The sequence below is a fragment of the Lampris incognitus genome, chromosome 2, assembly GCF_029633865.1.
Source record: "Lampris incognitus isolate fLamInc1 chromosome 2, fLamInc1.hap2, whole genome shotgun sequence".
NCBI lineage: Eukaryota > Metazoa > Chordata > Actinopteri > Lampriformes > Lampridae > Lampris > Lampris incognitus.
The window spans coordinates 22,480,539-22,503,209 of record NC_079212.1 but is presented as its reverse complement, the minus strand read 5'-3'; the positions used below and the strand labels follow the sequence as shown (position 1 = coordinate 22,503,209).

Genomic DNA, 22,671 nt, shown 5'->3' with positions numbered 1-22,671 from the left:
AGGGGAGGGGGAACTGGGGGGGACTAGCGTGATCCTCCCATGTGCTACGTCCCCCTGGTGAAACTCCTCAGTCAGGTGAAAAAAAGTGGCTGGCAACTCTACATGTATCGTAGGAGGCATGTGGTAGTCTGCAGCCCTCCCCGGATCAGCAGAGCGGGTGGAGCAGTGACCGCGACAGCTTGGAAGAGTAGGGTAATTGGCCAAGTACAATTAGTGAGGGAAAAAAATAGTTGCATTACATATACAAATCATGTGATAAAGAGTGTCAAAGTCCGGGGTTGTCATGGGTAACAAGTTTTTTGCAAAATGACCATTGAATCAAACAGAAAAAAAAATTTTCCTATCAATACTTTTGATAGGAGGGAAAAAGTAATTACTTGATTACTTGTTTTTTTGTTTTGTTTGGGTTTTTTTTTTTCTCAAAAAAAATTTGTTTTTTTCTCCCCCCAATTGTGTCCGACCAGTTACCCCTCTTTCGAGCCATTCCGATCCCTGCTCCACCTCCTCTGCCGATCCGGGGAGGGCTGCAGACTACACATGCTTCCTCCAATACATGTGGAGTCGCCAGCCACTTCTTTTCACCTGACAGTGAGGAGTTTCGCCAGGGGGGCGTAGCACGTGAGAGGATCACGCATTCCCCGCAGTTCCCCTTCCCCGCTGAACAGGCACTCCGACTGACCAGAGGAGGCACTAGTGCAGCGACCAGGACACATATCCATGTCCGCCTTCCCACCCACAGGCACAGCCAATTGTGTCTGTAGGGACGCCCGACCAAGCCGGAGATTTGAACCGGTGATCCCCGTGTTGGTAGGCAATGGAATAGACTGCCACATCACCCGGACACCCTAGATTTTAACTAGATTAAGATATTTAAATGGCTTCAAATATGGAATCACTACAGAGAATGATTTGTGATGAAAAGGGCAGAGTTGATCATACAACAACACATTGTAAAGTATTGCCATGCCACATAGCTGCAGGGGTAACAAGAGTTACATCCAAGTGGCAGCCAGGTACAAAAATATTGACAGCTCTTTCTTATTCTAAGTTTTGATATAAGATTGTAAATGGAGGCGCAAAATCTATTTTGTTTATTTTAGAGAGGCTATTTTGGTTTAAACAGCAACTTTTAGGCGTTTTCATTATATTTTCAACTTTGTACATAAGTATGCAGCCTCTTTTGTATTTAATAACAGTTTATACCTCTTTCCTATTTGTTTTGTATCTTGATCAAAGTCGGTTTAGAAATTTCTCATGTATTGTGACCATTCTTTGTGCATTATGTCTAAATCAGATGGGTTCTCTTATGAGGTAAAGATGGTTGTCATTTCATGATGAAAACAAAACACCAGTCCGGGTGTTTAGTTTTCAATTTAAGAAGAGAACCTGGAAATGTGTCTGGTTTTGAAAGCAATGCCTTGAGAGGATAATAAAATATGAACATGCAGATGATCCCTTGTGTAAATTCAAAAGCAAATAAACCACAGTGGAAAAAAAATCCTTTTAATTAAAAAATGGCCAAGATCAAAATCAAACTAAGTTTTCAACAGCTGTAGTTTTTTTTTCTCTGAAGGGGACAAAAGACCTGCTATCATCACACAGGAGGACAAACACATAGTTCAGACAAATTATTTAAAAATTATTTGCATATTACAACCAGATGAGATTAGACTGCAAGGAAGATTGTTAAATTGTTTTCAAACTGACTCCATATATGATTTGATGAATTGAATTGGCTTTAGTTAAATGTTTTCTAAAAATGGCAACTCAAAATTAGCAGCAAGGTAGTTCATCATACTCGATTTTTCAAAAGACCATTCTAGGAAATCTGATGGATTCCTTCAGTACTCGTGATAAAAAATTAATCTGGAATGACAATGGAACACAAACTAATAGTCATTGAAAAATCCGGTAAATATTTCTTTGCATTGTCCATCTGTATTCAGTGATTTGGTATAACAAATATATTACACATCAATAGCAATTGATGAGAAAAACCTCTGTTCCAGTCAGAGAACAAACAAACCAGTTCTGAGTAGCAGCCTGTTACTCTAATCATTGAAATCTAAGGCATTTTCTGTGAAGTTTTCCTTCCTGTTTTCTTCATGGAATTGATGGTTTTAACAGTCTAAAAACAAAAAAAGTACTACTAACGACCAGCTTCAACCGCTTGACATGAAAGCACATTAAAAGACAAAAGACTAGACAAGGGGATGAAAGAATTTGACCTCAACATCAACATTGCAACTGTATGGAATGGAAATTAAATCTTTCACAAACTCTCCAAGGTCCACATGTATATGCAAATTTACAAAGATCCTTCTCTGTTCAGTGGGCCACAAAAGTGAAATCCCTTGCTAATACGGACCCAGAATATGACCGATGACATGACTTCTTTGGTGAGACAAGTGAAAATAACTGCAGTTGAATGGAACAGGTGAGTAAAGTCCTGTTCAGTTTTGATCTGGGACACCTGCCATCTTTTATGAGTTAAATAGATTTCCCATCGTTGTCCTAAAATGAGCAGTGAAACACCAAAATATGCACAGGGTAGAAAAGGAGCATTGCACCGGCCTTTGTAGATTGAAAAATCCCTTTTTTTTTCTCCCCAGTTGTACCCGTCCAATCACCCCACTCTTCTGAGCCATCCCGGTCGCTGCTCCACCCCCTCTGCTGATCTGGGAGGGCTGCAGGCTACCACATGCCTCCTCTGATACATGTGGAGTCGCCAGCTGCTTCTTTTCACCTGATGGTGAGGAATTTTGCCAGGTAGACATGGCATGTGGGAGGATCATGCTATCCCCCCCCGAACAGTTGCCCCAACCGACCAGAGGAGGAGCTAGTGCAGCAACCAGGACACATAACCACAGCCAGCTTCCCACTCGCAGACGTGGCCAATTGTGTCTGTAGGGACGCCCGACCAAGCTGGAGATAACACGGGGATTCGAACAGGAGATCCCCGTGTTGGTAAGCAACGGAATAGACCGCTACACTACCCGGACACCGTAGATTGAAATTTTTAACTAGGTTACACTGCTGACCACAACCAAGTCACAATGTCACTGCATCCTTATCAGGTGTCGATGGAAAAAGAGATAGTGACGTCATGACTGGGTTGTGGTCAGCAGTGCAACCTAGTTGAAATTTTCAGTCTATAGAGGCCGGTGCAACACTCCTTTTCTGCCCTATGACTTCATGTTTCATTGCCCTTTAAAAATCACCCTCCAAAAAAAAAAGGAAAAAAAAGGAAAAAAACAAAATCCCTTTCAATGGAACCATTTCCCTGGTAGTGGGCGTGCCAAAGATGAACGTGTCAATTGGGAGAGACTTAAGACTTGGAAAAATAAAAGCCACTGAAATCCCAGAATGTGAAGTCATTGTGTGAGGTGATCTATTGCCATAATGTGAGGCGTCTCTTGGATATCTGTGTTATTGCATTATTAAGGATAATAAATTAATTGCATAGACCGTCAGACCTTGGCCATGTTTTCCAAACATTGGACGGAAGAGTAAGGATATGGACACAGTACCAGCTGTGAGCAGCCATGAAAACTACTGCAGTTAGTTATTGCTTACTAACCTTGTACACTGACACTACATTTCTCCGGCATGATGAGGTAAGTTAAGGTTTTGACTAAATAATTCATACATTGTTCCCAACCGCTCAGGGCACATCTCTGTAACTGCATATGAACCCAGCATACCTAATTCATTCATGATAGGGTGTTAAGTTCATAAAGTGCCAACATCGGTGACACGGACAGAAGTGAAATGTAAAACACAATGAAAAGCCTTTTGACGCCGTCAACATTGAAACCAGAGCAAGAAAAGTACGAAAAACAGAAAAAAGCAAAAAAAACAAAAAAAAAATTTCTTTTTTGCACAAAGAAAATGCATTGTTGAACATACCTGTCTGTCTATAGTATCGCTATATGGAGCACGCATTGCAAAAAAATAAAATCAAAGCCTCTTTGAAAAATAGAATCAATCTCAAAAGTATTCAAATTGAATTTAAAAAAAATCTTGAGAAAACTCTTTAAATAAAAAAAAACAAAACTTAAAAAAAAACATGATGAAAACAGCAATGAAGAAGTACAACAAGCAAAGACAAAGTAATAGCCAATATTAGAGAATCTCCATACTGGCCATACATATCAATCCACCTAAATATTGTCTTCTGAAGAAATAACAGTTACTTTTTCATGTCTATGTAATAAAAACATTATCCTCTAATATCAACATTTAGTACTTGCTTCAAAAAATAAATGTGTTTTTGTTTTTTTTTTTGTTAGGACAGCTCTTTCAGAAACGCAAATTGTGTAAAACCCAGTTAATTCAAAATACATAGCCACGAACTCAGTGCTATGTACATACAATTTAATATAATGTAGCGAAGTAACAGCAATTTTATTACACGGAAACAGGAACGGAAACATTGCTAACTACATCCAAGGCAAAATAAACTTAAAACTCTTATGTACAGGCAGCTCTGTGCAAGATGTCATCCCCGCCTTGCAACTTTGGATTTGATAAAAGTGGAGCAGCTTGAACGCAAAAAAAAATAAAAAAACACGTGAACATACCGCAAAATTCTGTGGACCGCAGATGAATCCGTTTAACGTCTCTGAAAACAGTGTACTCTTTGAAATCTGCCATGACTGACCGTCATCCCTTTATACTCATTGTAATCCTATGATTGTCAGAAGCGTTGTATCGATTGTTGTTAAATTAATTGAAACTCAAGTGCCAAAAAGAAGTGAGACCGCGTCAAATAAGGTGTCATGCGAGATAAACTTGCTGCCGCGTTGAGAAAAGCTAATCTTAGGTTAGCACCACTGTCCAAAATAGGAGGCCTCGGCTCTTTGCTTGTTTGTTTCAGCCTTGTCTGTTCAAATATTTGCACTAATCAAATAAAACAATGAGACATGATGCTAAAATCACAATCCCGAACAATTATGTACAAAAAAAAGGCAGGTTCAGAGAATGAAAGTATTGGGGGGGAGGGGGTCCTAAACAAGAAGAAAAAAATCAGCATATCTTACAATAGGTCAAAACCAAAGAAATGACTCCAAAAAGACACATAGTGTTGTAATGTCCTGTTGCTGGTTTTATTCTGGTTCCCCAGAATAGCACCATAAAATATTTTGAACTATACGCAAAAAAAAAAGGGTTTGTGTGTGACAAGTTTCTGGACTGTTATCAAAATAGAAAGCTCCATGTTCTGTTTTTATCCATTTCCCATTGCTCACCATTCTCTAGTCTTGCTTGTGTGGAGTAAAAGAGTTTGTTGTTAAGTATGAGTAGAAAATATGCTTTTGTCCTCTGTGTAACAGTTCACATTTCTCCCTAGTGTCTGGTGCCTAAAGTCCAGAGTCACCGGGAATGCTGTGCTGACTTTCCAGCAGGCGTGGCCCCATGAGAGTCACTCCAGCTCCAGAGGAAGATCTGACAAAGGAGAGGCGAGAGAGAGCACAGCGTTAGCAACGAAAACTCCTTTTGTGTGGTCTCACATCCTTTGGCAAGAACATCATTACAAGTAACAGATGTGTTTAATTGAGGCTCATATATGTATATGTGCTCATATACAAGTACAGAAGAAGTGCAGATACACATGCACAAACATGCTCGCTCGCACACACACACACACACACACACACACACACACACACACATATGCATAATAAGCAAAACCCACTTCTACCACCTCTTCATTTGTTATGCTGGTAGGAGTAGGTCGTGTGTTCTGTAGGTGTCTCTATGGCAACTGGTTGTTGGACGGCACTTTCCTGAAAGAGATGCAGTCCATATTATTTCCATGCAGCATAGTTTTATACACCAACTTTCTCCATGATCCCATTCTAGCAGGGATAGACACAGCAGTCCCTACCTCAACTGAGACATTGGTGGCAGGCACTTGGGTGTACTGGGGAATGTAGGTCCCCTGCATAGATGTATTTGCAGGCATATACTGGAGGAGAAAGCAAATAATTGGTCCATTAAAAAAAACGCAATTTATATGCATAAAAGTATGCATGAAAAGCCTGATCGCAGCCATTTGCTGATATGCCCAGGATATGGGCTATGCTGGCCGCTTTCATAAAGATTCAGTATGCTATGTCACTGACCGTGCCACTGCTTCCCATAGAGAGGTGGCTGAGCTGCTGTGTGAGGGGCCCCATCATAGAGGTTGGCTGGATGGACATAGTGTGGTCCATTCCTGGCGTCAGGACCGCTCCCTATGAATAAACAGAATGTTAGCAGTTACCACAAACACAGCGAGACTGAAAAGTCAACTGGATTGCCCCTTTTGAATCTCCAGAGAAGTGATAACACCATTGCCTGCAACAACAAAAGTAGGAAGAGAGGCCAAAAAAATTCAAGATGAAGGACACTCACTGTGGGCGGCATGAGGTATGACTGGTGATGCATCCAGGACGGGTTGTGAACCTACAGCAAATAGAGAGGGACAAATGTATCATGAGATTTTTTTTAACACCCCCCCTTTTTTTTTTCTCCCCAATTGTACCTATCCAATTACCCAACTCTTCCAAGCCGTTCTGGCCGCTGCTCCACCCCCTCTGCTGATTCAGGGAGGGCTGCAGACTATCACATGCGTTCTTTGATACACGTGGAGTCGCCAGCAGCTTCTTTTCCCCCTGACAGTGAGGAGTTTTGCCAGGGGGACGTAGCACGTGGGAGGATCATGCTATTCCCCCCACTTTCCCCTCCCCCCTGGACAGGTGCCCCGACCGACCACGGGAGGCGCTAGTGCAGCGACCAGGACACATACCCACATCTAGCTTCCCACCCGCAGACATGGCCAATTGTGTCTGTAGGGACGCCCAACCAAGCCGGAGGTAACAAAGGGATTCGAACCAGTGATCCCCATGTTGGTAGGCAACGGAATAGACCGCTACGCCATCCGGATGCCCATGAGAATATTATACGCTATACATGAATCATGAATCATAATATCCTGTAGCCCGAGACAGCAAAGTGCTAAGATACAGGATTCTGTTAAGTCAGCAGTGAAATCAGTCAAAAATGGCTTTGTCCTAAATTTAACATAAACGCAGTACCTGGTAGGTGGATACCGGCGAATGCATGTATGGGGAAAGGGAGGTCTGGGCAATCATCCGATTAGGGGCAATGCTGTACGGAGAGGAGTAGAACCTGTAGTAGAAACACAAGTCATTAGTAACCCTGACATGCGCCCCAGCCTTCAGGTCTATTTATCATGAGGCTCTATCAGATTAGTAGCACTCACCCATTCTGTAAGGCTGTGGTGGGGTCGTATGTAAGTGTCATTCCACCCTGGGAAAGAGAAAAAAACAACAACATAAAGTCAGAGCTATTACCTGAACACTAATATATATCAGAAACTGCAATGTCAAGTCTGCTCTGCTTACATTTAATAGTGTAGCATATTCATACGTAAGGAGACCTCTTGTGTAAGCTTCAGTTAAAACAAACCTCACAGAAATAAAGCCAACCAGCCAAAAAATATATATCAGTTTGAGAAAACACACACACACACACTCACACACACACACAAATCACAGAGAACAATTTCTTCAGAATGTGCACGTCACTTACCCAGATACATGTGCGCACACACACACACACAGAATTATATAAGGCATGCTGCTAGAAAAGTTTAGAGTTGTAGCATAGAGGAAAGAATAGAAGAATGTAGTAAAAGGCACTATGAGTTTTCAGAGGAGTTGTAAAACTGAAAGGAAAAAAAAATTAAACAAACAACTAACCGTCTCCCCATCCCTTGTCCAAGGTCGCCCGTTCTGCAGATATTTCCCTTGGCTCTGGCGCTTCTTCTGGCCTCCATCAGCAAACTTACACAACAAGGGTTCAGCTGGCACTGGGATTGTTTAAATAAGCAGGTTGTTTCACAATACAACACTGTTGTGTGCTAGAGGGTCATTTTGAATATCATAAAAATAGAGTTCTTTGGAATAATTTTTCCTCCTATTTGTGATTTAATGGATGAGAAACATAGAAATAATAATGAAGCTTCACCTGGTACCCCGGGTGGTGTCTTAATGTATTTGCCATTGAAATGCTGAATGATGGCCTCACACTTCTCTGTGGACTCCATCCTGCAGGACAATGATAATATTATTATTGGTATAAAACATTAAAACGCAGCTCTGATCTGGTCCACTTGAAAATAATTTCAGTCTGTACAGATAATGGCCACCAGGGGGCTCAGTCAGTGGTATGCGGCTTAAGTACTAGCAACCAAACTTCGATCTTTTCTCTGTAAACCACTCAATTTTAACCTCCTACTTCATGTTACCTAATGTTTGTATCTCAGTTTTTGAATTCAAAAGTAGACGGGGCTAAACCAAAACCAGTCGACTATCTCGGCCCCAAGAGTGTACCTGGCGAAGCCCACTCCTCGGCTGGTCCCATTAGCATCGCGGAGGATGCGTGTGGAGATGGCTTGGCTGAAGGGCTTCAGCATGTTTTCCAGCTCCTGCTCATCCATTGACACTGGCAGGTTGGAGATGTACAGGTTTGTGGGGTCCTGCTCCTGTTGCTGGACAGACAGAAGACAGGAGGGGATTTAGGACAAGGAAGAGATATAGTACTTAATTTTCCTTATATGTCCAGCTGCACCACCATGTCCAGAATAACGGAATAATTAATGGACTTAAAAGCTAACACCAAAAGCATGACAGTATTTATGCAATCTCTCGTCCGGAAGTGTCGAAAGATGTCCCTTGTTTGGGTGGGTGGATGGTGGAGGTATTCAGACAGTCGGAAAAACAGTCTGAGAGAAAGGGCGGGGAGCGAGGTGGAAGGCGGATTTCATTTTGGCCTGTAGGAAAAATCGAGATGCTCAGAAGATGTCTGAGGAGAGCAAAGACATGCAGAGATGGAGGAGATAGAGTTGTGGTTTGGCTGGACTTCAGCTGAACTCTTGTCAGCAGGGCGTCCACCTTTTCTCACTACACTTTTTCTGTCCTTATTCCCAGTCAGTGGTCCTTCTTTGGCTTTACCTCCTTCACAGTCCACTCCCATACTGCCTCTCCAATACTTTAATACTATGTGGGTAGAATACAGGCCCATTGTGTCCCACTGGCTACTTTAGAGGACTCAAGGCACAGTTGCCAGGTAATGCGATATCAGAGTATAATTACATTTCAAAAGTATCTCCATCCATGGATGATTTAAAATGATTATGCGCTTTCGGCAGAGAAGACATTTTGGCCTTTAGAAGATCTCTGGTAATAATTTGGCGAATGTCTCTTGCTTTGTGCTATCATGTTCCCATTAGATGACCCTTATCATATCATTTCCCAGGGCATGACGATAATATTTCACACGCATGCACACAGTAATAGTCATGTGTTAATCTTGACCTTGAATTCAGGCACAGTGACCAGCTTTGTCAGCTTGCATAAATCAGCCAAATTATGCAGTTATTTCAAATTTAGGTATATTTGTTAGCAAACAACCTCAAAGAAACTTCTGGAGGGAGTATCCCGGTTTCCTCGCATGCTTTTGATACATTTGGCGAGCTTTTCTGCATCAGTACCTGCTCAAACGGATTCCATTTCCCCAAAAGCAATGATAGCTCAGAAGATAACCAATCGGTACTTCTCCATAACCATTCTGAATATTCATTACTTCAGAGTGCAGATGTGATTAAAACCCTGTAAATGCATTTTGAATTCATTTCCATGTCATGAATAATGCATGTGTAATTGCTGCGACCTGTGGTGAAGGTGATTTCTCCTTCACCTCCCTCCTCCCCCTCTTTCTCCTCAACAGGGAGAAGTGGCAATGAGGAGCCCATCGATGGAAGCGAAGAGAAAAGACCTGCAGTGGATTTCACCGGGAGTGACTCAGACTGAGTCAGAGACAAATCTGACGCAAGCCGGAGCCAAGTTGTAAACCACAGAGAACGGGTGAGTAAAATCAAGCTCCTTTGTGAATGAGAAACCGTTTTGAATGTCAGTGACCCAGCTTAATGAGGAATAAGAGATGTTACGGGGTGTGCATGAGTGTGTGTGTGTTGTATGTGTGTGTGTGCACGTGCGTAAGTCTGCCTGTGTGTGTGATGATGTTCTGGTTGAGGCGAGGTTGGTGGAGTGCATAAATCATTGCCAAGTGTGCTACGAGCACAAAAGTGTGTTTGGTTGTGGATGTCTGTGTGTGTGTGTGTACGTGTACGTGATTGTGTGCATGTGCATGTTGACAGGGTGCTGGGCACAGGGCCCTGCTGACTGGGGTGCGACTCAGACACTGAGTCAGACGCCACCGGGGAGAACAGACAGGTCCTTTGTGCCGGGTTCTCAGGGAGATGGCCTGGGACATGCTCTCCCAGCACCGTCACTATGCAGTCTGTTATAACACACACGCATGCGTGCGCACACACACAAACATACACAAATATATTTATACACACACACACACTGACGTATACATACACAAACACACACACAAAACCCACACATACACAAACATGCATGCACACAACATGCACACACATACTTGTGTGCATCCACACACTCATATATTCCAACATGTAAAAACATATACCCATTTACACATGCATGCACCCTTAGCACACACACATATACACACACACACTGAAAGGTTTAATTGGCCTACACCCATGAGCCACTGCTCACATAATACCCTGACAACAATAATAATGAGAGCTTTGCAATCCAGAAACCACAAGGAGAGAGGGAGCATAGTGGGTAGAGGAAGATCCAAAGACATCATAAGAAGACAGCATGCACCAGCAGAAGATAAGGTCAGTGACCAAATAGCCTTTTTTACAGTCCAACTGAGAGTGCATAATACAAAGTTTAAGAATCCAGAAGACAAGCAGTTAGCTTAGCATTGTAAAACTCCTTAAAAGTTTGGCAAAAGAACATCTTTCTTATAGTGATAAGGGGAAATTTACAATAACAACGTTCCGTTTGTGATGCATGTTTTGTTTTTGTTTTTGTTTTTCCCCCTTTTTCTCCACAATTGTATCCGGCCAATTACCCCACTCTTCCGAGCCGTCCCGGTCGCTACCCCACTCTGCAGATCCGGGGAGGGCTGCAGACTACCACATGCCTCCTCCGATACATGTGGAGTCACCAGCCGCTTCTTTTCACCTGACAGTGAGGAGTTTCACCAGGGGGCCGTAGCACGTGGGAGGATCATGCTATTCCCCCCAGTTCCCTCTCCCCCCTGAACAGGTGCCCCTACCGACCAGAGGAGGCACTAGTGCAGCGACCAGGACACACACCCACGTCCAGCTTCCCACCCGCAGACACGGCCAATTGTGTCTGTAGGGATGCCCAACCAAATCGGAGTAACAAGGGGATTCGAACCAGAGATCCCCATGCCGGTGGGCAACGGAATAGACCGCTAAGCTACCCGGACGCCCCTATGATGCATGTTTTGATGAGAGGCGGTTTGGATTTGGTCCTGGTCAGAGTTCTGAATGAATTTCATTTCCAGTGGTAAGGTGCATGTCCACTGCATTAGATTCTCATGCAAAGCAGCAGTCTACTCACCTTGGCCATCTGAGCTTGCACCCCACCTGCCTTCAGCGCTGTCACTGCTTTCTGAGCTGAGGCTGGACTGTCAAAGTCAACAAAGCCGTAGCCTGCAGGGCCCCAGACAAACAGAAGCAGACTCATTCTTCTGACAATGCAAAATACATACTAAATTATTCTAGACATGTCACTTGAACTCAAAGGGCAGGCATAGCAATGTTTCAATCTGAAGGCACAGACAGCCATGGTTTGGGCCAAAGCGACAGAGCCTCCCATGGGAGACAGATGTGGAGTTATGCAACGCTGCCCACAGTCAAGTTACATTACGACACACACCTATTGAGTATAAAGTGTGCAAACAAACTCACAGACACTGCAAGATTGGCACACACTGTTTTCAGTAGGTCCTTATAGTGCCCTACTTTACATAGGGAATTATATCAAAAATAAACTTTAACCCTTAATTTCTCACCTTTACATTTGTTGGTGGTCTTATCCAGAATGGCCTTTGTGGACACAATTTTTCCATACCTGGAAAACATTAAGGTTTATGCCAACAATTGCATGGAAAAAAATAGAATGTTAAGATTATGTTAAGTAAAGACTAAATAAATGAAGAAATTTCTCTCAATACTTAATATACTGTTAGGACTTTGTAGTAAGAGACCATTAAGTTATAACTCAATTGACAGATTCAATAAAATTAAAGCTGAATACAATTAAATCAGCAGAAAATAAATGACGTGCTCAGGGAAATGTTTTTGAATGGGGATGGGACACAAATTGAATGAAATATGAGCAATGACCTGCTGGTTTCCACATGCCAAAAAGAACTATAGATTTCCACATCTTATTCATTCCAGCTCACACCTTCATGTCGATAGAGATCACATCTCACGGGGAATCCAAAGTGACACGACAATCTTTTCAAAATGAATGCATCTGCATTTTCAGACTGTGTCACAATGCACTATCAATATGAACAATCCAGCATTGTCTAGCTGGCTATAGATATTTCATCTACATAAGGAAGGGTTAGGGCTTTGGATGTCGCGTCTGCACTGTAGAGTGTCTATCAGTTCCCATCTCTTTAGGCATGTGCATGCAGTGTAATCTGATATGCCTCTCCTTGGCTGTCCTGTCCAACTCTGGCTCACATCCACACACTCACTTTGCTAACTGGCTTCTCTGTAGGCGGAATTCTGCTACCAAGCTGGGTCTTAGTGCCCCTCTATATTCACTTCCTGCTTTCATCCCACTACACAGCACCAAATGTATTGGAGTTGTAGGAAGGGTCACTTCAAAGTTTATCATCTAAAGTTTAACGGATGAAGATGACCTGTTAAAGTTGTAATCTGTGACTCATTCATTTACTCCATACCAGTAAATTGTTATTTGATCCCTCAGCATTACTTTATTTGCAGAAAAGAAAAACCCTTTACCTCTCTACCTTGTTTGCTAAGGAGAATGGATGAGTATGTTTTTTTGAGGTACTATTCAATAATTAATTAATACTGGTTTAGATTCATCTGTACTAGTTGACTACATTATTGATATGGGGAATATACCAAAAATATTTTTATACCAAAGCAACCCTTTCTTTACATATAAGTTTGAGTAAGACTATCCGACCACAGCATAGCGCAATCCATGAAGGGAAAATGGAATTAGTTTTATTCTTCAAAAACATCAACTGATGTTCACACTCTTTTTAACACCTTTGGTTATATCGTGCAAAGACACTGCCATATATTGCTTATTCATTCTCTCACTATGCTTGTGCTTGGCCATGTACTGTAACATTAACTCGGCTACAGAGGAAAGAACAAGTCATTCAGTGTTGGCTTACTCAGTGTCTCTTGTATTATGCATCTGACCTCCTACACAACATTACTATTTCACGTTGTATATCCCTTCATGTATGTTGTCAAATGGATATGTCACCCATCCTATGTTAAGATTTCACTTTTGAATATTTTTTTTCTGGACTGATTGACTTCCTAGAAAATTGGTTGTGTGTGTGTGCACTGTCAATTTGACCACACAACTAGTTTCTGGCCTACAGCTTTAAAAGGGTTGCTGCAAGTAATTTTTCTGGGAGCTTTGTTTGCTTCTCTGCCCTGCTTACACTGAGGAAATGCCCATGTACTGATTTCAGTTCGAAGGTCTGGGGCTACATGATGCAGAGAGAAGAGAGGGGCTGGAGACTCAGCCATGTGTGAGGGAGCACAGTGTCCAGAGTCCAGCCCAGGGTCCATCCATGGTTAACCACCAGAGACAGAGCCAGGGCTAGAACCAGAGTTGTGGCTAGCCATCCAGAGAGACGCTGCAGGGGCCAGGGATGCAGAACCAACCCCCCTTCCTTCTCCATCTCTTTTCTCCCTGCACTCTATATCTCAGCGCCTGCACAGAACAACTCACAATTCTATGAGCGCCATGTGGGGGAGGGGAGCTGGGGGAGTGCCATTTCCTGATAGTATGCATGCCTTTCCTGTTGTTCAGACTGGGGCCAATGTAAATCTAATTTACTCCATCACTTTTCTCCTTGCAAATTTTCACACAACCATCTGCAACCCCGTTCTCTGGCAAGCACTGCTGCACATCAATGCTTCTCGCAGTCCAGTTCAACCGAGAATTTCATGGGGGCCTAATGTGGTGCCTCTAAATAGCAAATTTGATGCAGTGATTTTATCTGCTCTGTAAAAGAGGAAATATGAGAACCACCCCCACAGAACACCACCTGACACACCAACCCTGAACTTCACTCACTCACTCCTCCCCCTCCGACCCCCCCCCCATATACACACACCCCAGCCCCAGCCCTAGCCCCAGCCCCCTCTTCATGCCATTGCCCTTGTTTGTCTTTCCCTTTCCCCTGGGCTCGCCGTTTCCTGTAGGGTTGGGCAGCCTCATGTGAGCTATATCTTCCAGACAGCTGTAAAATAGCAGGCCTTTCTCTCTCTTTCTCTCTCTCTCTCTTTCTGTCTTACTCTCTTTCATTCCCCTTCCCTCCTACCCTCTTCACTTAAGTCTCTTTCTGCTGTTCTGGTTCTCATCACCAGACTCCAGTATTCAATTAAAAGAGCTCCGATCATTCATCTCAGTCCAACCTGTTTTGATGTGCTTCATTGAAGATCTAACAAACACAGATCACATGATGCTGTTGTTCAACGTCTGAACACGCACTGCCCACATCACAGTTTTTAGGTAACATTCAAACTGATGAGCTACCTGGTGAGGAGGTATTTGTAGTGCAGAATACAATTTTGAACAAATATAGAGCCTTCTCAGCATCATTCAATTGCACTAAGTAAACCATATAAAATAGAAGGCTGAAGAGGGGCAAGGAGGAAGAGAGAACATAAAGGAAAATTAGTGTGAGAGGTCGAGACTAAACACATTCAGAGTCTAGTTGTTGGAAAGTCTGTGCTTAGATGTGCCAAAGTGAGAGGTTTGTGTTTGCAGCCCAAATGGTTGTTGATTTTTCCAAAAGGCGACTAACTGATGGCACTTAAAACATACTTTGGCAATGAAATATGTGTCCCTCCTCTCGGTTCAAGAAATGCCTGGTCGGGCTTCCTCTGCTTTGGTGCGTAATGTGGAAAAAGTATTTCCAGAAAAACAAATAATAGCCATGCTGAAAGCTTCAATCCTGAAGATCTGCATGCAAAATATAAAACAATGTCCATTTCGATCACCTCTATTGGCAGCATATCAAAGAGAGCAGCTAATCCATTAATATCCAACTCCATGAATGTTTTTGTAGCTGCCCATTCTAATCACTGCTGTTGGGTAAGACTTCCCTGGTAAAAATGATTCCATCCATAGCTTCTCATGTCTTCACCATAGCAGCAGAATGCATAAGAAGAATAAAGCAGGTAGCAGTGAGTTTGAAGAAGTAAAGTTGTTGTGGCTAACATGCAAATATGGCAGACCAAGCTTGTAGAAGACAAAATCAGCAGCTAAAAACCCAGGTTTAACCATTATTTTTGTCCAGTGAAGTAGAGAAGGTGCTGATACATACAGGCAACTCTGTTTCATGTGAAAAGGATCTCTGGAAGTTGGAGAGGTCAAACACCGATGCAATTATCAGTATCATCATAGGTTTTAGTAAGGTAAACAAAAACGAAGACCATTAGAACTGCAGCTTTAACCTCAATGTCAGATGAGAATCTATAATGAACCTTCATCTGTCTATTCATTCATCCAGCCAGCCAGCCAGCCAGCCAGCCAGCCAGCCAGCCATCTATCTATCAATCCATCCATATATTCATGCATTCATCCATCACTCATTCAGCCATCATATACTCATCCCATCCATCCATGCCTTTCGTTCATCCCCCAATCTTCTCTACCCTTATCTACTCTGCTTCTCTTCCCTGGTTCATTCAAAGTGGGCAGTCAGAAAAAGATTTATCATGGGTACGTGCAGATACTGCTGTGATTTGTTGTTAGGCTACTTACGGCTGACAGAGCTTGACCAGATCCTGGTCTGTGGTTCCTGGGTGGAGGCCGCGGATGTAAAGGTTGGTTTTGCTCAGTTGCTCACCCCCACTGCTGCTGCTGCTGCTGCCATTGCTGTTGCTGGTGGTGGTGGTGGGGGTGGTAGTGGTGGTGTTGGGGCTGGGAGGGGCCATCTGCTGGCTGGAGGGGGACACATACGTCTGCTGCGGAGCAAAAGGAGGGCAGAGTCAGATTTATGAATGGTACAGTCATATACAAAGCAAAATTCAATTAAAGATTCATCAGCTACATGAAAATGGATGAGTAAGTCGATATAGAGGGTAATTAGGTTTTAAACAGAGGTAGTATGCACAAGCCAGCTTTTGAAAATGGACCACTGAATGACTCTTAAACTACAACCTTATCCGGAAAAAAAATCAATTAAGAACACAATTAGCCTGATCACCAGCTACAGTGGCTGGTTAAACTAAGGGCATTGTGTCAATAGTGTCCAACAAACCATGGGGTCAGAGCTGAAATGTCAATAGCAATTCAACTATCTTATCTGACTCAAGTAATTTCCCTGAGATACTCTATGCTCTCACTGTGCCAGGTTTACAAATGTAGGGAAATAATATAAAACATCAGATAGACCAAAAACTGTAAGGTCACATAGATCCTTCAAAAATGTACTTGTAACATAAATACAATAGCTGTAGCTTCTGCAAACCTACCAAACAATCTGTAAAATAACCTTGCTCGAGAAGAGGATTCGCTCACAGTCTGAGCGAAAGGTTTGTTCCACAAGTCAATGTTCACTTTCCGCCAACTCAAAATAGAACAGAAAAGCAACTTGCTGCTCCAAAGAGCATTAAATGAAAGAGTGAAAGTAACTACTTTTCCCAACTTTAAACACATGCAAACTGCCCTACATTTAAATTTCCCAGCCTATCTCCACTTATCAGCTATGTTTGGTTCTGCTGCTGTCCCCCTCTCAGTGCCAGAGGAGGAGGAACTGTTTGATTAGTTAGGGTCACCAGTCCAGGCCCCAGGGAACAATGGGATGGCTTGTTGGACACCACAAGGTCACAAATGGACCCCCAGCTTATTAACAGAGAGGGAACTCGAAAAAGAGGGGAGGGATAAAGCTAATTATAGACCTTTTCTGAACTGCTTTGTGTGTTTTCTTACAAATAGTTCTGGCTTTAATCCAAGTTAGACTACTGGAAATTTGAACCATGTGAATGCAAGTCCATTTTTATCTTTATCTATGCTTACAATTGAAAACAGGATAGATATGCACTGTGACCTGATGTCTCCAGCAACAATAGAATATCAACCACAACTGGGGTTGTTTGAAAGTGTCTTTTTGCAACATCCTTTCAAACACAACTGTCATAACTAGCAGTGGCAACTCTACCCTCGATTCTTTAAAAAGCTATTCTGATGGTACAGTATCTGCTCTACAACTTCCCAATCCAGCTGCCTGATGTTCTTAAAACAGATTCAACCCTGCCATCACAGCATACCCCTCTCCTTCATCAATAGGAGGGTGTCGGCACAACTCTCACAGAGCCCATTCATCTTGGTCTCCACCTCCTTTAATCTGCCTCTCTTCTTTAGCATCAATAGTACATTGTTTGTTTTTCCCTATAATCACAGCCTCTTCCTGTCCCTCTCCCTTCGCTTGCCTTCACTCCAGGCAGTCTGCACAGCCTATCAGGAGGGATGCACCTGCTGAGGCCTGAGGAGATAGGATCTTAGAGACTGGGTCTGGGCCCCGTCCTGGCTGCTGAGGCCTGTCTAATTGGGGTCTGAGCTTGTTAGCGGAAAGTGCTAATCCCTCTCATGTGCTTTCTAGTCAGAAGGTAGTGTCTCATTAAGGCCACTCTGCTAGGCTCCTTCTAAGAAAAGGATGGCAGCCAGCAAGTCAGGTCCACACCTACCCCCCATCTGCCCGTTCAACCAGCCACCAGCTCCAGGTGTTCTGCCACACATGCAGATAATGGCAGGCATGCCGATGAAGGAAAACTGACACATATGACAAGGACACACAAGTAAACACACAGATACCAATATATTAAGACAAACACAGATGCACTCACACATCCACACAGTTTAAACTGATTGCTGATTAATAGCTAGTTTCATCGCCTATACTAACTTACAAAATGCTTTAGGCCTAAAACATCATCATTTCTGCATTCTTGCACTTTGGGAGGTCAGAGGGTCTGAGAGTTTGCCAGGAAGCAAAAATGTGCAAAGATATTCAGAGCCCTTCAGTGTCATTGCATGATCAGGAATCACAAGATCCCTTTTCCTTCCTGTAACATTGCATAAATAATCAGTAAGTCAGTGCCCTGAACATGAACCACTGGCATCCAGTTTATCTCCTTCCTACTTGTTATCATTCAGCCAACAGCCAACAGCATATGTTTGCTTACACCACTCCTAACATGCACCACAATGTGATGTCTGAGCATACTCTACATTCTTGTGCAAAAAACAAATGTTTGTGTTTGCCTCCTTGAAAAAAAGAGACGTGTGGGAAGGGAAAGACCCATAGTTTGAGCTAAAGTTATTTACATGAACCTCTTTCCTTGACCCATTGCAAGTTTTATGAGAATCAGCACTCCCAACAACAGTTATCAATCCTGTCAATGACAGGAAAATCTTTCTTTGCCTACATAAAACATACAAATTTGAAATATTCACGAAGAACGGCGTCAAACCCATAGGACGCATTCCTTATTATGACTTAAAATGACTAACCAGTCCTCTTTGCTTGCAAACTCCTATCCTCAATTCTTCCAGTTAACACAAACAGAAAGCCTTTGTAGCCTGAAGTCTCCTCATCCACCTTATTACCGCAGTTTATGTTCCTGTTGCCGCCCAATGGTATATCAATTCTTTACCTTCCTATTATCGTGCTGCCAGCAGCCTGACTACAATAAGTGGTGCACAACATTGTTCAGAGGAAAAAGGCCTGTGCTCTGGGCAGCAGCTGAAGACTGATGAGGTGATTACAGTTGGAGGGAGCGGAGGTGATCCCCGCGGGGAGCACAGGTGACTCAAGGACTTTTTATCCGAGGAAAAATACTGAGCAGCAACTGAGGCAGGATGTTCGCCTTTAACTCCATAGGCATACCAAAGATACGAGTCAGACCCATGAAAGCAAGCCGCAGATCCTACACAAACCATGCTTTGTTCTGGCTACAAAGATGGAACTCTAATGTAAACGTAATTAATAATACAAAAGTAAATGAGAGTGAATGGATCAGTGCACTCCTTTTTGGCAAAACTGTCAAAATATCATTAGCTTTACTTCTTTTGTTTCACTTATTTTGCTGTAGTCTTGAGAAAACATAACCCAAGCATACATAGAATTCATTAGAAATGAAAAAAATCAAGAGTCTGAAAATGAATGTATGTAATTAACTATTGCAATGATCCCACCAAAGCTATGATAGAGAACATACATATCTAAATTCATCACACATTTCAAACATAAAACCACAAATATCACAAACATCATGAATCAAAGACAAATTTAACCTTTATCAACATAATCAAACATTCAGGAGGCTAAGAATATAAAACAGCATTTAACCAAGCTCGTCGCACAAAACATAGCCCAATATACGTAGGGTGGCTTGCGTTAAAAGCACAAATCATGAAATACCCCAACTTGATTAAAAAAAGAGACATCTGAAATGTTGGGTCCTACCTGTTTGGTAAAAGTAACCTTCAGAGGCACCGTGGAAAAGATCATGTTTTTACATATATAATGGCTATAATGTGATATTTCTGCAGCAGTACTACGGGACGCGATGAGATGTTGAGAAGCAAGTGTGAAGACTGCTGAAGGTCCTTAGCAGCCTGTGGCTAAACATGTGAGTTCTCCTTGTTCTCCCTCTTCTGAATCAATCCAGTTCCACAAAAAAAAAAACCCATCAAAATACCAGCCCCCCCCCAAATAAAAGATTACAAAATGCTGTTTTCAATAGCTAGCTATCACCCAGGCTGAGATGGGAGCGGCGGCACAAGGTTATTGTGCAGAGGGATTCAACCTTTGGAGGAGCGATCACGCTCTGTTGTCCATGTGAACTGAACCACTGACAGCCAAGAAATCAAGGTATGTGAAGCACACAGGGGGGAAAGAAATGGGGGACAAGAAGGGGAGGGTTAATCGAAAGCAGAAGTGGTGGTGGGGGGGGCTCTTAATCCTTTCCCCCCCACACCCTTTTCCTCGTAGTAAAAGACACAGACCAGAGGTTACCACTTGACATTGGATTTACAAGTTTTTACTTTGTGTGACTCGGGGGCTCAAACAATGTGAAATGAAGCTGTTGTTTTGTTTTTAGGGGGGGGGTTTTGGGTTTTTTTTAGTAAAAGGTTTGAGTTTGCAAAAGAATAGAGACCCTCTTGAAATGAGCACATTGTCTGAATCCAGGATTCCAGGAATTCCAGGTCATTAATCTGAGCAATCTGAACTCCTGCCAGCCTTGAGGCAGGGAAGGGGATAACACAGGGAAGGAGGGAGGTGTTGGATTTCAGCATAGTTAAAACAATATTCGAGAAACGCTGTACTCCATCTGGGACGGTCATCAAAATACTTAATATGCCTTTCCAAACAGATCACACGTATTATCACAGCGACATTAGTCAAAATATAGCCTGCCGATAATTTCAATACTCTATATCCAATTTCACGATAGGAAATAATTTGACACCTGTAATACTTGAAATGTGATTTAGTCTGTAGTCATAGTCAAGAAGATGGGAAAGTTGTATACGGCACCATTCACACTGCCAATTTCGTAGTCCACGATGTACATTATCATCGCTCCAACATATAGTGGTAGATGAGTAAACATAGTCATCCATGCATAAAGTCAATGGCCAAAATTTGCCAACAATGTTACATCATTGCTGATTTATCAGAGCGGGAGTTAAAGGTAATCAATAAGACCGATACATTGTTCACACTGGCATTTACTGACTTTTTTTATACCACAAATGATCGACATGTCCTATATTTTGTGTAATACGTCAATATCGGACTTCTTTCCCCCTTTTTTCCCTGCCATGCGAACGTTTCCAGTCATCGCTGTAGGACTTGAGGGGTGGGGCATATCTGTACGCGTAAAAGAGGAGAGGAAAAAAACTTTGCTAACTTGTGGTATATTCAATGAAAACCTATAGCTACGAAGCTACGACGACGATGGATGCGATCGATTAAAACATCCACGAATGTAACAGTTCAACAAAATAAGCCCGTGTTAGATTAACCACAACATTCAGGCATCTACACACATTCTTTTCTTTTTTTCCTTTTCCTTTTTTTCTTTTTTTTTTGTGGAAGCCTACTCTGTACGGATAGGAAGAGAAAAGCGACCGTATCGAAACAAACGAAAAGATAGTAATCCACTGACGACGTCGTAACGGTCCCCCGTGTCGCTTTGTTACCACCACATATTACGACAATAATAAACAATTAACAACGCTATTGCGACGGCTAGCACAGTTTGTAATACTGCCAGCGAACCACTTTCAAGGACACTGCAGCTTGTAGTCGAGAAAAAAAAAACCAAGTGGAAAGAAAAGACCGACGCTGCGGTCGAAGATGACTTTCAGAAGCGGGGTTAGAACGTAATCGCTTTACCTTCTTAGTGTTTCTGCTTGTATAGCCGTTGTACGGGTTGATTCCTGTCCTTGGCGGCACAGAGAGCAGCATTTTTACAGCGCTATGTCCGGAGCGGAGAGCACGGCCAAGGCAGTCAGCTGACGTCAGCTCGGGAAACTCAGCCTGGAATAGTGGTTGTGATTTGAGTCGCTCCCCCGGCGCCGTGCGTTAAAGAGCGCGCTTTACTGGAAACCACCGCTTGTTCGTCAATCTATTCATCGCGAAATAGGTCAGAGGATCAATCCGTGCAAAGTAGTCATATATACCATACTTCATTTAAAATGCTTGTTTTATATGTCGCGGCGCCAACTAATAAGATGCGTCTTAAATCGATTGGATCTGACCTGAGCATGAAAACAGCATCAGAGAATTATCTGGCATCAGTGTCTTAAATCATCTCCCATAAACATCTTTCTGTCTTTCTTTCTTTCTTTCTTTCTTTTTTTTTGGGGGGGGGGGGGATGTGGTGCCTCTGGATGCCTCTGATCCTATGAAGGACGACTGATTTTATTATCAACCCAAGGCGCTTGGCAACTAAGTTCTCTGACCCTTTTGCCTTGTCTTGTTGTATACCATGAGTGATTAGCCCCCAAGTGTGCAGAATTCATATGCAATTGTTCACTGGTGTTCTCTCTTCACTATAGTACTTGCATTGGTTATCAGAAGTCCACTGCACGGCCAGGGCTGTAGATAAGCCTATATCCTCATGTTGAGCTAATATGCACAATGGGTTTCATCCTGATTTCATCATTACTTTCTAGACAGACTGAGGGGAGAGGCTAGACAAAATTCATAATCTCTCTCTCGAGTACTCTGTCTCCTTTTCTCCTGATGCACACACAAACCCACTATTACGCACACATGCATGCATTCACACCCACATTCGCACTCACACAGCTTGTAAAACTTGATGTGGTGGTCTCATTTGCATAAAAATAATATTCTTCATTGCCATCCAGATGATTATTGACGCTTTTTTTCCACTGGAGCACTTTCTGTCTGCAATTAGGTCACCCG

General features: G+C 42.7%; 1 protein-coding gene across 5 annotated transcripts in view; it reads right to left on the bottom strand.

The window, feature by feature from the left end:
• rbms2b (RNA binding motif, single stranded interacting protein 2b) overlaps positions 1 to 21,751 on the bottom strand; it is a 37,880-nt gene extending 16,129 nt beyond the window's left edge. Inside the window, exons 1-14 of one of the 5 annotated variants that reach the window (XR_008811932.1) lie at positions 21,634 to 21,751; positions 15,990 to 16,192; positions 11,998 to 12,056; positions 11,544 to 11,635; positions 8,400 to 8,557; positions 8,035 to 8,114; positions 7,767 to 7,876; positions 7,268 to 7,314; positions 7,080 to 7,173; positions 6,397 to 6,447; positions 6,126 to 6,236; positions 5,888 to 5,968; positions 5,696 to 5,786; positions 5,250 to 5,445 (exon numbers count right to left, since the gene is read on the bottom strand). Coding sequence is in view for 1 of the 5 variants with exons in the window: in XM_056298551.1 (XP_056154526.1) it covers positions 5,709 to 5,786; positions 5,888 to 5,968; positions 6,126 to 6,236; positions 6,397 to 6,447; positions 7,080 to 7,173; positions 7,268 to 7,314; positions 7,767 to 7,876; positions 8,035 to 8,114; positions 8,400 to 8,557; positions 11,544 to 11,635; positions 11,998 to 12,056; positions 15,990 to 16,192; positions 21,634 to 21,705 (1,236 nt within the window). In the remaining 4 variants the exon portion in view is untranslated. Of the gene's footprint in view, positions 1 to 637; positions 5,446 to 5,695; positions 5,787 to 5,887; positions 5,969 to 6,125; positions 6,237 to 6,396; positions 6,448 to 7,079; positions 7,174 to 7,267; positions 7,315 to 7,766; positions 7,877 to 8,034; positions 8,115 to 8,399; positions 8,558 to 11,543; positions 11,636 to 11,997; positions 12,057 to 15,989; positions 16,193 to 19,695; positions 19,743 to 21,633 lie in introns of those variants that run through there. The other 4 variants (XR_008811934.1, XR_008811935.1, XR_008811936.1 and 1 more) reach the window with 4 other exon arrangements.
• Between the last annotated feature and the right edge of the window lie 920 nt (positions 21,752 to 22,671).